Source organism: Zootoca vivipara, chromosome 3 (assembly GCF_963506605.1).
Source record: "Zootoca vivipara chromosome 3, rZooViv1.1, whole genome shotgun sequence".
Taxonomy (NCBI): Eukaryota; Metazoa; Chordata; class Lepidosauria; order Squamata; family Lacertidae; genus Zootoca; species Zootoca vivipara.
The window spans coordinates 83,288,225-83,304,328 of record NC_083278.1 but is presented as its reverse complement, the minus strand read 5'-3'; the positions used below and the strand labels follow the sequence as shown (position 1 = coordinate 83,304,328).

Here is a 16,104-nt window from a genome sequence, read left to right as displayed (position 1 = left end):
CATCTGATGAGTTTGTTTACTAATGCTTCAGGCACCAGCCTCTGTACAGTAAAATCCCCGGTATCCCATAGCTTGTATGTAAAAAGTTGTGAGAACCAGTAGCAGTAGCCACAAGCCTCTTAGACTAGGGCTGGGATACCCGTCTCTTGAAATGCCAGATATCTTGTGAATGTGTGCCGATGAATAAATATGCAGAAATAATAAGAAGTAGAGAGCAAATGTTAAAGACTGTGGAAGGATTCTATGCAGGTGTGCTATGAATCCCAAGCTACAGAAGAGAATGACCACGAACAGAACCCCCCGACAAAAGGTAATACAAGATATTATAAACAAAGGAGGAGGTAGTTGAGATGTTGGCAAAACTATTAAATGAATGCCTGCAGCAAGGTAAGGCCCCAAATATATGGAATAATTCCAAGGAGGTAATATTGTTCAAAAAAGGAAATAAGCAAAAGGAAAATTGAGAATTATCAGCAGATAAGCCTCTTCTTGCATATGTAAATAAAATAATTGGTAAATGCTTAACTAAGAAAATGGCTGATTATTAACCTAGTGGGATTTAAGAAAGAATATGCCACATCTGTTAACTATGAAAATATTGATAAAAATTGCTGGGGTTCTCTCACCAAAGAGTCCTTGGCCCAAACCTGGATCTTGGCATCCAGGGAATTCCCCTTTCTATATGCATATTCTTGTTCCTTACCACCAACAAGGTGGATGCTAGCAAGGAAGCAGCCACTGATTTATTTAACTATGATCCCATAGAGGCTGAAGGTGGAATGATGTGGCAGCATTGTCGTGGAGCTATTTTATAGTGTCCTTTTGACTTTTTTTGCCTTGTGGTTTTATTCTCACAAGCCCCAAATCCCCCTTTCTAGGTTTATATAAATGTTTCATCCTCGCAATACTGGTATACTTAGTAAACATTAATCCCTCGTCCTCCTGGGAAGGGCAGGCCTCCCATCTGCTCAGCTTTGCATTCTGTCTTGGGCATGTTTGTTTTTTAATGACAGCGGAGGTTCTTGTGAGCATAATAGCAGGAGGTCTCTGCAGATGTTGAAGGCAGGGAAAGGAGGGGCGGCGATGAGCTCCAGCGTATTTGCTGCAAAGGCGTTCTAGTAAACACATTGAATCTATTAATCCACAATTGTTTGGATAGTACTTGTGGAATAATCCTGCCAATAAATCACCAGTCATCTGGAAAGAGAAACAGAGGAGAAGAGGGAGGGAAGAGAGCTCCTGTGTAGCAATTGTGGTGGTGATCCATAGAGAACTGCTATCCATTCATAAATTTCCACCTGTTACAACAAGTTAATTCACAACAAGTTTATTAGCAGTTAAAGTGCCATGCAGGTTTCATTTGTCATCTGACAGATACCAGGGTTTGCAATTGATCCAGTCTGTTTTTGAAGAGCTTGTTAGCACATTTCATACAGTGGGGTGGGTAGCTTGTATAGATCTAATTTCTGTTCTCAAAGTGTGACTCAGTTGGCCCCAATCCAGGCGTAGAACTGGCTTCCCCAATTTGCATCCTGGTGTGATGAAAATATAGCATTCTTTTCAGTTGCAAAGCCTCTCCCCCACTCCGAAACGGAAATTTGTTTATGTAGGTTGGAGGAGAAATGCATGTGTTGGAAGAAAAGTGTGGTGTAAGTTCAACTCCCAGCTCTTCATTTGTGCTGCAATCATAGGACCAGCTCTTCTTGAGTCAGGGCTAGTGGAAACTAAGAGAGAGTGCTTGTATGATGTGCAAGTAGTTAGAGGGAAATCGCCCACCATCTTCCGGCCTATTCATGGTACTGGAAACTAAGCACACCTTTTCAGGGAGCACAAAAGGACTGGACTCTTGAGTACCTTGTTTCTGAATGAAACCAGCAACTGTATCTAAACATGGTCCTTCTATGCCTTCGCCCATGGAAGGTGAAGAGGGCTAAGCTCCAATCATACTGAAACCATTCGTGGCAGGAATGGAGCTGAGTCTCTATTCTGGCACTATAATTTTAGTCAGAGGATCCTGCATCACGTGTGTAATGAATCTTCCCGTATCCAAACCATAATCCAAAATCATCTGAATTTACCGTATGTCATTCATGTTAAGGTTACCCTTAATTTTATTCAAGATTCTGAATACCTTGGAGCTATTATATGAGACTGTGCTTGCTGCATTTGCTTATTTGGGAATATGGGTGTTGTATCTTTCCAGCAGCCTTAGAGGATTCTGCCATACATCACAATTACAAGATTTCATCATAGTCATCTCTTTGTAGTCTTGTCACCAGGCCTCCTGAGACATTTATCCTTCTGTTTTCTTTCTGGATTTACTTTGCTTTCTTAATATGGCGCGGCATCTGTTTGTTAATGAAACAAAGTCTGCAGTGGATGTTTGGAAAGTGATGTAGATAAGAATTCTTCCAAACAAACACTCTTGAGGATGATTATCGCTCATTTCGTCTCCAGGTGCTGGTAGTTGACTCACACCATAAATGCATAATATTTATAACAATGAATCATGGATGTCAATAGTTGTGTCAACCCCATCATTCTTTCCCACAACCAGTGTGAAGTAAAGAGTACCTAGTTACACTTACAGCTATATTCTCGTTACCTAAGGCTGGTCCTTTGAATCCCTTCAGTGAGCCAGTGTTGGGTACTATCTTTAAAGCTGTAAATGGTTTAGAACCAGAGTCTCTAAGGACTCTATAATCCTGCTCGCCCAGGGAAGCTTTGCAACTGAGGTTCACCTGGTGGGGGATTTCTCTGTGGTTGCACCCAGGTTATGGAACTCTTCCCAGAGAAATCCGTTTGACTTCTTCAATGTCTTTTTAATACTTCTTCAAGACATTTTTATTACAGCGGGCTATTTATTCAAGCGGGCTATTTATTCAGTTTGTCTAGTTGACTGCTATTTGGTTGATATTTAATTTTTTAAAAAATTCTCTCCTGTCTGTAATTAATCCTTTTAGCAATTTTAAAATCAATAACGAAGTAGTTAATGTTGATTGTTTTGATTGCATTTAATTGTGACCATTGGTCACCATGGCACTAGTTTAAAGTGGAAAGGTGGCTTGTCCAGATTAAACATTAACCCACCATTTGCACTGTTGTTCCGCTACCACAAAAGTGATAATACATTACTCATTCAAAGTATTTTGCATCCATTGGTGGTGGTTGCTCGTGTTGTTGCAATAATGCAGCAACTTGCTACTCTGCAGCAACAGAGTAGATGCTTTGAATTCACAAGGTCCCAGGTTGGCTAAAGCAGTGTTTTTCAACCACTGTTCCGCGGCACACTAGTGTGCCGCGAGATGTTGCCTGGTGTGCCGTGGGAGAATTACTTTATATATAGTCAATATAGGCACAGAGTTAATTTTTTTAACATTTTCTAATGGTGGTGTGCCTCTTGATTTTTTTCATGAAACAAGTGTGCCTTTGCCCAAAAAGGTTGAAAAACACTGGGCTAAAGGATCTCAGGGAACATTTCTTCTCAAGAGCTTGGACAGCCAGACAGCTCTGGGTACAAGGGTCTGATTCATAGAAGGTGGGTTCATGTGTTGCAAAGCAGCATGAATGTTTGTACCCTTGGAAATTTAATGTCTCTAAACAAAGGACGTTGAATACCTAATAGGTATTACCTATTATAGGTATGGAGATTTGCTTTTTTGTGTTTTAAAATGCATACAAAAAGGAGCAAATTTAGAGATAACAGTGGTGGTTAAGCAGGCTTGAGCTGTGGTGGTTCTTGCAGCTATGTGTGCTGTTCACTCTGGTGTTCTTTTCTTTTAGAGATTCCTATAGCCTTTGCAGTGTTTGCAATAAAAGCGCAGGGCCAGATAGCTTAGCCATTGTAAGTTAAATGCTCCAACAGCAGAATTCTCATCCCTCTGCCGAGCAGTTCAACATGAACACCTACCCACCAGTGGGAGCGCTGCATGATGAGGATACATGATTGTCTTAGTTTTCCAATTGCACGGAGCGCATACCCATGCGTATGTGCCTCCCGCGTTTGCAGAGAAGTTCATATAGCCACAGGTGCTGCAGAAAGAAGACCTGGCTGTGGGGATTAGGGGCTGAAAGTGTAGCCCTACTCCACATCAACATGATATGCCCCATGTGTCAGTAATGCGTCAGTAGAGCTTCAGTGAGTGGGGATGGGTTGCACTGGAAAGTAGCATCCCTAATTCTTTCTTTTTCTTCATAGCTCCTGCTCAGGCCCAAATCATCCATGCTGGGCAAGCATGTGTTGTAAAAGAAGATAACATCAGTGAACGAGTGTACACGATTCGGGAGGGTGACACCCTTGTTCTGCAGTGTTTGGTTACGGGGCACCCACGGCCACAGGTAACCTCTCTGTCCCTTTTGCCGCCTGAAGCACTTTCACTCTTTATGTGCTGTTTTGCCAAATGCCAGGAATTCCCCTCTATGTTAGTGTAGATGTTCTGTAGAACATCAGTGTGTGATGAGCTCAGAAATAGCCTGAGCTCCTGATTAATGAAATGCTTTTGCAGAAATCCTTGTTCTGCTGCCACAGCTGGATATGGTAGTGTTCCATCTTCACTTCAAGCATTCCCTTTTGTAGAAATGCTGAGCCCACCTCTGCCCATCTGTATTTGGAGATTGCTGACTCAGATACTTGACCATGCTAAGTCAACTCATTTCCCAGAGGGATCTGATTTTGAAGCGTTGCTAACCTTTACTGGAGTCCCACGGTACGAGGGTGAGAGACGCTCCCAACATTGTAGACAAAGATGTGTGCAGACAAGACTCTCAGCCTAGGAACACCATCACTACAAACCAGCCAGTGACCACCTAAATGGACCCGGGAGAGCATGACATGATGTGGATAGGGGCCTCCAGGGAGTAAGGTACATTAAGAGCAGAAGAAATCACAGCACTTCCCTCCTGCTCTTGCATAGCCTTACTAGTTGCAGAAGCTGAATCACTGTGACTGCCAGTCATCTTCTCTGTGGATTCACAGGCAAGTAGCTATTTACAAATAGGATGTAGGACACAATGCACCCAAGAGAGCAAACTAGTTAAAAGAATTCAGGCTGCAAGAGCTATTCACTGGGAAAGCACCCATTTCCCTCAGGAACGGCCCTACTATTAGGCAAAGTGAGGAAAGAAGCAGTGTTGTAGCACATGGCCTGACCTGTACCTCCTAGACTAGCCTGTTGCCCTCAAGCATTATGGAGAAAGCTGCTCTGTCACCAGCACTGAATGTGGAATGTACTTCATCTCAGGCAGCAAAACGTCTTGGACCAGCCCTGTGTCTTTCTGATTCCTTACTAATCTGGGATTAATATCCTCTCCATGTTCTGTTGGCACAGAAATGATAAAAGATTAGAATCCCACCTGTTTGCATTAGACTCAAAACAGATTCTCAAGGCAGTTTATAACCCCGCTGTGGTGGCGGGGAGGGAAGGTAGAAATCGTTTTGAAGTACAAGTGGACCTTCCTGGGGAAGCACCACTACAGAGGAAGCCTTGTTCCTTGTAACCACAAATGCAGCTTCAAAAGACAACAGCACCAGGTGACTTTAGCCTTAGTGCATGGGAAGCTCATACTGAAGAAAGTGGTGCTTGAAAGATTTCACCGTGTGAATCAATCCTTCATTACAGAGGGCAGTTGATCTATAGTAACAAATATGGATGATTATGCAGAGTATTTTCTTTCTGTAGACATAAATAAGGCTTATAAAGATTACATGAGAATCACAGCTATGCAGAGTTAACACCCACATTCTGCTTAGAGCATGGCTTACCAGAACTAGATACCATCAAGGCAGAGAGCTTAGAAATATAAACGATTCCATTTATTATAGAAGAGCAGAGAGAAACTGAAGCTTCAGGAGGAATCTAGGTATTGCAGAATGTGGGATGCTTAACGTATAAATATAAGCAACTTGGCATATCCATAGAAGAATGATCTACACACATGACTTTTGAATTTTTGAACATGAGCATTTTTGCTACCAATTCCTGCCCTCTACTCCCTTTTATTCCGCCCGCCCCCATCCACCTCTGCCACTTTACTCATCTGGTTTCCTCCACACAGGCCAGCAGGCAGTTTTAAAATTTGCATACATTTAAATGAATCAACATAAGCAAATGGTCAATGACCACTGTGAATGGAACAGCTGCCCCCTTCCCCTCATTCACTCTCTCTGTTGACACCCCCTGCACTTCCCAATCAAAGCTTTCTTTTTTCTTAACCTTTGTTTTATCCTCTCCTTTCTCTTTTCTCAGTTAGTCATTAAAGCTCCAAAATGTGGTCAAACTAAATAAATGAGGCTGAAATGAAAAAAGCTGAGGAAAGATTAAAGAACTGACTGAAGCAGCCAAGCAAACAGAATGCACTTTGAGAGGCTTCAGGCCTCTAATGAGAGGACAAAGGCTAAATAAATCCCTCATGGGCAGCCATTAGCAAAAAAAAACATGGAACAATGTGGGGTGCTGGGTGGAGTCCATAGAACCCTATCATCTGCAAGCTGAATTTCCCTAGTACATAGGTCTGTAGGCAAGGAGGGGGTCGGATTAAAGTTGGGACTGTGGGGTGCTATTGATATTGTTGTTCTCCTTCGTAGTATACAGTATGAACCCACGCTCAGTTCTCCACGGCCCTTCTTAGGCTTCGCGTGGCCCTTAGCAAATCACTATGTTTGATCTTTGCTTCATCCTCTGCAAAATGGGGATAATTGTACCCTAGCTCTCAGTGTTATTCTACTTAGAAAGAACAAGTGATAAGCAATTATAGCCTGAGGTAGAAATGGCTTTCCCATCCGCTCTCACACACAAATGTTTGCAATGTTTTCTTCCAGAATTTCCCAAATATTTTGGGTTATGTTTTTTTGTGGGAATGCATGAAGATGTTACAGTATTGTTTTCCTGAGTCTTCCCACCTACTTCTTCCCCCCTCAGCTTCCTGGCTTGGTTCGTATGCCAGTCTGGGTGGCATGGTCTCCACAAGGAACCCCAAGCATTGTTCGCACAGCTGTGTGGGTAGTTGAATTTATCTAGCCTGCTCACATAGTTCACACTAGCCATAACCTCGCTGGTGAAACCCCCAGGTATCTGGGGTGAAGGTATGGCTATTGTTGGCTAAACCACCTGCTCAGAACATAGTAAGCTACCTTATGCTGAGTCAGACGATTGATCCATCTATCTCAGTTCTTTCTACTTTGGCAGTGGCTTTTAAACTGTTTTAGACTGGAGTCTTGCGCAACCCTGCCAGGAGATGCTCAGGATTGAACCTGGGGCCTTCTGCTTGCAAAGGTTATGCTTTGTCACTGAACTACAGTGCTTCATACAAGCCATGGTCCTTCATATGTCCAGGAAGCCATGTGATTCAGCTTCTCACCAGCAGCCTGATTTATTATTATTATTATTATTATTATTATTATTATTATTATTATTATTATTATCATTCCCCGCCCTCCCTGGCCAGGACCGGGCTCAGGGTGGCTAACATCAAAATATATAATGCGTTAAAAACATAAAATCAAACAATCAATTAAAATACAATTAAAAACATAAAGTCAAACAATCAATTAAAATATAATTCGCAACCCACGAATTAAAACTACCAGTATAGGGGCTGGGGACACTAAGTGCTCACCAGGCTCAACTATTTGTGTTAGTCTTATATAGGCTGGTGGGAAGTGTTAGGGAGGCCACTTACATCCAGGGTCTTATAAAAGGATCTTATAAAAGGAGGAGGGTCAGACTGGGCCCCGACCAAAGGCATGGCGAAACAGCTCCATCTTGCAGGCCCTGCGGAAAGATGTCAAATCCCGCAGGACCCTGGTCTCTTGCGGCAGAGCGTTCCACCAGTGAAACTGCATATGAAAAAGACTTGCTGAAGCTTCAGTTAGAGCACTAACAGATCGGAAATAAACTGCATTAAGAGCTGCTGCAAAGTTTTAAGGAGATGAGTTTTAGTTTGAAAGACCCACTGCTGAACATCTTGTTTTCTTGTGGGCTGGTCAAAGCTGGCACATATTTTAGATTAGATAGATAGATAGATAGCAAGCACAAGATGTGAGAGCTGGTAATGATCTGCTGTGTTAAGCCCCAATGCTAAGTTTGTCTGTGCCCTATAGCTGTGCTTTCTCTCTTTCTCTGTCTTTCTCATTCCCTCTTTTAGGTGAGGTGGACCAAAACTGCTGGCAGCGCCTCGGACAAATTCCAAGAGACATCGGTGTTTAATGAGACCCTTCGGATTGAGAAGATCCAGAGGCTACAGGGGGGTCGTTATTATTGTAAAGCAGAGAATGGGGTTGGGGTCCCTGCCATCAAGTCCATTCGAGTAGATGTGCAGTGTAAGTCATTTTGTGGCCATCCAAAGCTTCCCACAGTTCTACTGCGTACCGGTATCTGATCGCTTGGCTAGTGAAATTCTGCATTGACCTAGAAGCATCCTCATACCTCAGAGGCAAAGGGACAGGCACTGCTACTGCCACACTCACTTACCTGAAGGTGCTGATCTTGGAATACCAGACCTTTTTTTTTTAACTGGGGACTAAATTATTCATGAATGGCTATGTGAATGAGAAAAAGAGTGGTGTCTTGAGTAGAGTGCTGGACTTGGATCAGGTAGGTTTGGGTGTCCTTGAAGAAGAATGCTAAACCATGGTTTGATTTGACATGAATTAAGAGAAGTGAACCTCAGGCTCATATGCTTCCATCCAACCCCTTCATGTGCACAAGGAAAATATTAACCAGCTTATGTCTGAATGGAGGAAACTCTCATTAGTTTAAACTATGTTTTATTGAATGAAGCAAAGATCAAACCATAGTTTATGATCCTCTCCTACATGGGTGTACTTAACTGTTTAAACTACCCAACATTCTCCAAGTTCAGGTGTAATGCTTAACTTAAACCAGTGATTGGATGCTTCAGATCCCTTCCTCATGACTGTATGATGGAGAGTATATGCACCTGACGCTTGGTTCGGCTCATTCATGTAGTGCTAAACCATGGTTTAGCGTTATGCCTGAAACAGGACACCGTATGGCAGACTAAACACAGTATGAGGTCACCATGATTAAAAAACAATAATCTTGTATTGCCCTATTTCAGCCCTACCCACTTCACATGTTTATCACCCTCAACTCAAATGTGGCAAATAAATAATACAATAAATGTAAGACTACAATAAGAAGGAAGCTCGCTATCCCTTTAATTTAAAAGGACCTCCCCCCATTCTGATATTTTCAAAGCCTCTTGCTTCTTAGCTTGGGCGCCTCATATTTCAGACTTGTTATTCACACACCCTCCCCTCCCTCCCCATTTTTATATCCCTACAAGTTGATGCTTTGAGGGGATGTTTGGTATAGTCGTCTCCTCTCATGCTTTTAGTGGTGATTGATCCCATCTGAATGGGATGCAATACTTTTATTTGGTCTACAAATACTTATTGCTTCCTTTTGTAGGTGCCTGGTGGCAATCACAGCAGCCTGGGAGGGGAGTTTTATAGGGCTCTAAAAGCCACTGCTGCCTCCTCCCAGCCAATCAGCCTCAGAGCAGCTTTTGAAAAACAATGTTGTAACTTGCTAGGTTTCAAAATATGTTACATAGGAAAATTATTTTAAACCCCACATTTCACTTCAAAATCCACTTCCCCCTGTCCCTCCTAGAAGTCCACGAGAGCCCTATTTATTTCATTTAGGCAATTTCTATACTGCTTAATCAATAAAATTACCTATAAATGATGGGTGGCAAACTAACAAGTGTTATAAAAATAACCAATTAAAACCCACAAAACCCTCAAAATCATCAGTGTTTATATATTGGTAGACACTTCCCTACTCAACACCTCCCAGCTCTTACTCGGTCCACCCCAGTTCTCACTCAGGGCCCAAACAAGTGCACATCACACACACCTACACACCCCAGAAAAGAGAATTTCTGGAGCCTGCTGATATGCCATCACCCTAGTCTCTAACTCTAGGATTTATGGACAGGCATCAAAGTCTGATGGAGCTTTCTCATCCAGCACTCAAATCAGCTGCACTGTACACACCCAAATTTGATTCGGTGAGTTTCCCATGGGGTCCCACTGGTAGCAAGTTGGACACCTCCCTATTCACAGTTGTTTCTCTGCCCTCCTCTTCTGAAAACTTTGCTGTCCTACGGCAGGGTTTGCTTTCATTAGCCCTGATAATGACATTTCAAAACAGATGTGTCTCCAACATTCAGATCTAAGTGCAAGCAATCTATTTTGCTGTTGGTGCCATCTATGGGGTGACAGAATCCCTATAGACGCCAGCTGTGGTCCTTCTTGGAAATTCATGAGCTTCTTTTAGAAAGGTTAGGCTCTCCCCTCCTCTCCTCTCCTCTGTGCTTCTCCTTGCTTATCTGAACTTGATAACATGCCGGGCACTTTAGTTGAGAACTAAAGTGGGGCTTTATCCTTGTGGGGTTTCCCTTTGCTTCTAGGATGCTGTTTGGATCTAAGCTGATGCAGACTCCTGCTGTTCTTCATGCATCTCTGACCTTTAGAGCTATGGGGTAAATTGGGTGGCCAAGGGCTTTCTGATACTAACATCTACTCCGCAGATGGACTTGGTAATATGCTGCCTCCTTTCTACTACTTTTTCTTTTCCTGTCCCGCAGAAGAGCCTGTATTTTATGAGTGCTTCATAGATGCATGAATGAGAGGACTGGGAAGGTCCCAGTTAGTCCTTTACATAGATGACATTTAACTGCATGCTCTACTGTTTGGCACAATGTCTTTCCCTCCTGCCATTAGTGTGTAACTCTTGATTATAGATTTTCAGTTGTTAGTAGCCAGACCCAAGGCTAACATATGGTGTCTTCTGAACCACATAGTGTAATGTAGCGCAAATGCACAGAGATCCATTTTTATACTGTTGACCGGGAGAAGGACCCTGCAGATTACCATGACCCCACTGCCTAACAGATGAGAATATAAGATGAGTGTGGGATCATACTGAAGACCTGTCTTTTCGAGCATCCTGTTTCCCCCAGTGGCCCACCAGATGCCTTTAGCAAACTCACAAGTAGGACACGAGCCTTTACCCACTGTTGTTCCCCCGCAATTGGTATTCAGACTCATGGTGCCCCTGGTCCTGGAGGTAGATGCTGGACATCGATTCTATTCAGCCAGAATTGAGATGACAGTAGTGTGTGTCTCTCACTTTGACATGGCCAAATCTGTCCGTTTCAGTTTCTTTCAGTTTAAGTTTGGTTCTCCACATTTCCACCTCAGTCCATGAATTGTTTTTGCGAGTCCTCCTGAAAGTTCATCAGTATTTTATTGAAATTTTCTCCTAATATACACCCTTTTGCAAAACATATGCTCTATAATCTAATGCATACTTAGCTAAAGTATGCATAAAAATGCATGTGAAAATCACATGCATTTTTATGCACACTTTAGCTAAGTATATGCATTTTGTACACGTTGCTTGGCTAGACAACTGCGCTGGGAAATTCAGAGAAGTGCAGGTTTCAAAGGATGTCTGCATTTTGGTTGTCTGTTGTTTCTGAAAGAACAAATTAGGCCTCAGATGTGAACTGGACCAATTTTTTCTCCTGTCCCAACTTGGGACCGAGACCAAATCACTGCTAGCAAAGACACACAAGTAGACAACAGGCCACAGATTCCTGAGGTGGCTCCACTGAAGTAATAGCAATGGCACCAGCTGTGAGCATCGTCTTGCTTGTTGACCATCCTCATTCTGAAGATGGTGCCCTTCCAGAAGAGCCAAAGTTGTTTGTAGACTGATTTCCAAAGCAGCTCTCAGTTTGCAGGAGAGCATTAGGTCATGTGTTGCCATTTCCCCACCCAGATCTGTTTCCAAAGCTTCCCATAAATCCCCGTAGGAGAAAGCCAGGCGGTCTGCTGCTGTGTTTCAATTAATGCCAGCAAGGCAGGTGTGCTGGGGATGTAGGAAACTGCTGTCACTAGCACAAAGTCCCCAGTTATCAGCATTAATCAGGGAAGCTGCTGCTTGGAGCCTTTCCATGTTGGGAGAAAGAAAAAGGGAAGCCAGATGGAAGGAAGGGACATTTAAAAGTTATGTTGGTATTGAAACACCCCACATGGTTGTATCAATTGGCAAGTCACCAACCCGTGAGTTGAATTAATTTGTAACATAGCTTAGATGGAATCTTTATTCTACTAGATAGGCCATTTTAGTAGGGAGCTGTTGTGAAGTGCCTTGAACTCTCGAAAGCGCTATGCAAATGTTAGTAATATTTCTTATCTTTGCTAAGATTTGAGCCTTTGGATTATTCTACCTATTGTGGGGAGATGTCGAAGCTTAGCTGGAGTGGAATGGAGTCTTGCAGAGAAGCAGGAAGAGTTTGTGGTGCCAGATTTCATGGTGCACACAAACTTCCTGGGGCTCTAAGCATCTTCCTACAGAGAAGTTGAGAAACAGGAAATGACGGTGGAATTTTCAGTTCTCCTGTCCCCTAAAAAAAAAAGCTATGGGAGATCGCTCCCCAATTGAATGGAAGATGAAAGGAGCCAAGAAAGTGGGGAGTGTTTTTTGGCCCATCTTTAGTATGACTTTTGTGCCCCGCCCACACTGATACCACCATGCCACTTGCAGCTCTGTTCATATGGCTATCAGATTCTCCTGATACCCAAACCTCCCTATATTTCACTGAAACAGCTCCACTCCCAGAGCTATATCATTGCTTGATGCTGGAAAGACCATTGTTGACTCAAGCAAATTGGAGTTCTCCTGCCCTTTCAGGTTTTTTTTTGTTACAAACCCATCAGTGCACAAGGCAAGATCTATCCCCCCCCACAACAAAAAATGTTTGACTCACCATTACATCATCATAGGGTAATGTTAACTGCTTTATCCAAGGATAGAGCCCACAAAGCCCTCTTAATTTCAAACCAGCCCATTGAATCACAAATACATGAATTCATGCTCAGTTCTTACTTTTATTTTTGACACGATTGAGTCACTACAGCTATACTTTCCTCTGCCACTTTGGCACAGCAAGGTCTTTCCTGAATGCTCCCCAGCATGGCCAGAGATGATAGTTTTCACATCCTGGAGACTGATAGAGAATTCAGATTCTCCAGCAGCAGATAAAGATGAGGACCCGCCACACTAAGGAGCATTTGGAGGAAAAACTTGCCTGGCAAAATTGGGAAGGAAAAGTCACCTTGTTATAGCTACTTTATCATGTCAAAAAATGAATGAGGGAATCAGGCCTGGAGAATAATTGAGATTTACATCAGGTGAGTTATACTGTAGCCCAATTTGCCTTATCGTCTCTTGAAGCCCAGTAATGCTATTTCAGCTGTTTCATTGTCACTGATTCTTATTTTTATATTTTAGCTTGTGGAACAAGGAAGAGGGCAGGCCCCGAAGCCCCACCCGAGTAGGAAATGCAGCAAGGAAGGGAATAGAAAGAGCAAAATGCAGAGGCGGCTCAGGGATAGAAATAGTGATGAGTCCAATGGGAAGCATATTTTCTCACTTGAATGGTGGATATGATCTCAAGGCACGGGAAAAATAAAATAACTGAAAGTTTAGCTACTGCACAAAGGTCTCATTCTCCCGTTAATATAAACGAGAGTCCCTCTGCACATTGTAGGGAATGTGTAGTTCCGAGCCATAACCATTCTGGGGGATTTAATCATCTTTCCAAATGAGTCTGCCGCCTCTATCTGGGGTCACAGCAGGTTCTCACAAAAAGATTTGTAGAGGGAAGAGGTAGCCTTGGCACTTAGAAGGAAAATAGGAGAGTGCTATTAGAGGGTTTGGCACAGAATAAGGAAGTGGGGCAGTGCGAAGAGTTTGCATACGTCGGCCAAATCTCCTAACCAAGTGTTTCAGAAGGGGCTTTAATCTGGCCGTACATCTCTTTGTGTCTCTCCTCTCTCTCTTCGTCTCTGTTGCCACCCAGCTAACAACTCCATCCGTGTGTCTGAACTGCAGACCCATATTATCAGGCTAACGAATCTCAGCCTCCATTACAAACACTGTCTCTTCAAAACACGCGCCTCATTAAAATATGCAAATAGCCTGGTCCAAGCAATTGTCTTGATGGGAAATGTCTGCTTTTAGCAGAAAGTCATCTCTCCCCTTGAAACCAGATTTCCTAGGCTTGTCTATATCTAAATCAATTTCTTTAAAACCCAGTAGCGTAAAAGAGCTTGGTGGACATGTAGGGGCGGGGGAGAGAGAAAACAGGCTCTGCTTTAATGGGCTCTGTGAGAACCAAACTCCAGGATGCAAGCAATTTTTCTAACTAGTTTCATTTCGTAGACCCTTCACTTTAAAACAAAGGGACTGATTTTTGGTCCACGTGAGTGTAAGACTGGGATCGACCAACTGAGTTCAATGGCTATCCCCTTCCCACCATCGGCCTTCCAACCGTCTGGGGGAAGCAGCATATGAAACATGATGACAAGTTTCATTAATCTGATTTAGCCCTGTCTCTCCATATTAGTAGATCATTAAATGGAGCAGTAACATAGATGGATGGTAAGAATGATGGTGTTTGATTCAAGGGCTCCTTGGTTCTCTGCCTGCTTGATCTTGGAGATGCCTTGGAAGAAGGAGGCTCATTAAACAAACCAGTGCCTTTAGTGGTATCACATTGTAGAGTTCTTCCTGCATGGTACCAATTTTGAATGTTTTCCACACAATGATTTCCCCAGAAAAGATATGCATGTAGAAAACTAACACATCAAGGAGAAAGGCTCTTGCTCCTAAACTCTTCTCTGATTTTTGGATGCAGGAAGGTTTTTTTAAAAAAAGAAAGAATAAAAATTGGGATGTCATTTAGAAATTTAATTCCCTACCTGCAGTTGAACTACAAGCTACTTAAATTCTGTCAACTGGCACAAATATAGGTATGGTGCTTAAAATATCAGAACACACCTGCAGGTTTCTTTTGCCATATGGTTTGTTAACAGTAAGGTAGCAAAATGCAAAATTTATTTAAGGGGTTTGTGTGGCATGTCCCACCCACCCCCCTCCAGCTTACTGGGGCCAAGTTGTCTTGTATTAATTAATGATCAATCTGTGCAGATGAAAGATAGGAGACAATCTAGAGAAGAGGAGGAGGTGCCCTATTCTGAATGGGAGGCACTATCAGAGGAAGGGGTGGGGGGAGTTAGAGAGGTGCTGGTGGAATGGCAGGGGAGAGAGAAAATGTCAGCAAACCTGACCACATGGAGCTGGGGGGGGGAGTGGTCTTTGTCCCCTTTAGAGAAGACACTGGACAGGCAGGGATGGGAAGATAAAGTTAAGGAAGAAATGAAGTGTTTTTTGCCTTAAGTTTATTTTCCCAAGGAATGCAGGTTAAGCGCAAAAAAAATTAAAAATGCTATTCATTGCAAAATGTTCTGTGTCCATATGTGAATCTTTCAAATCCCAAATTTAAAAATTGGCCCATATGTTTAATGAGTGGGGCAAAAAACTATTTAATGGGGTACAAGAAAGAGGAGCAGAAGACAGCAATGTCAGTGCTTCCTTATGTTTTGCTTCTCATATTTTACATGATCAATATTGTATCATGTTCCTCTTTTCTGCCTGTAAAATGACTCTCCATCTCAGCAGTTTATTCTGTCTCTCCCTCCTCCTTCTCGCCTACTCTTTAAGTTTATTCCATTCCTGAACTAGGCATTTTAAGGTTCTATATAGTTGTCTAGCACAGTGTTTCTCAACCAGTGTGCCTCCAGATGTTTTGGGACTACAACTCCCATCATTCCTGACCACTGGTTTTGCTAGCTAGGGATGATGGGAGTTGTAGTCCCAAAACATCTGGAGGCACACTGGTTGAGAAACACTGGTCTAGCAGATACGTAAGCCTCCGGGGGGGGGCACTAATTTGAGAATCCCAGGTACATATCCTGTAACGAAGGAGGCTAGTCCATTCTTACCAGGTCACCTGGGCTTCTCCTTACCACTGATAAACTGGAGTTCCTCAAGTATTATGTGGATCAGGCACCCCCAAACTTCGGCCCTCCAGATGTTTTGAACTACAATTCCCACCATCCCTGACCACTGGTCCTGTTAGCTAGGGATCATGGGAGTTGTAGGCCAAAACATCTGGAGGGCTGCAGTTTGGGGGTGTCTGATGTGGATTGTTATTTATTTACTT

General features: G+C 42.9%; 1 protein-coding gene across 2 annotated transcripts in view; it reads left to right on the top strand.

Moving 5' to 3' along the window:
* Positions 1-16,104, top strand: part of MDGA1 (MAM domain containing glycosylphosphatidylinositol anchor 1) — a 254,704-nt gene that overhangs the window by 85,586 nt on the left and 153,014 nt on the right. For both annotated transcript variants that reach the window (XM_035108147.2, XM_035108146.2), the window contains exons 2-3: positions 4,199-4,338; positions 8,143-8,317. In XM_035108147.2, the coding sequence (XP_034964038.2) occupies positions 4,199-4,338; positions 8,143-8,317 (315 nt within the window). The remainder of the gene's footprint in view (positions 1-4,198; positions 4,339-8,142; positions 8,318-16,104) is intronic.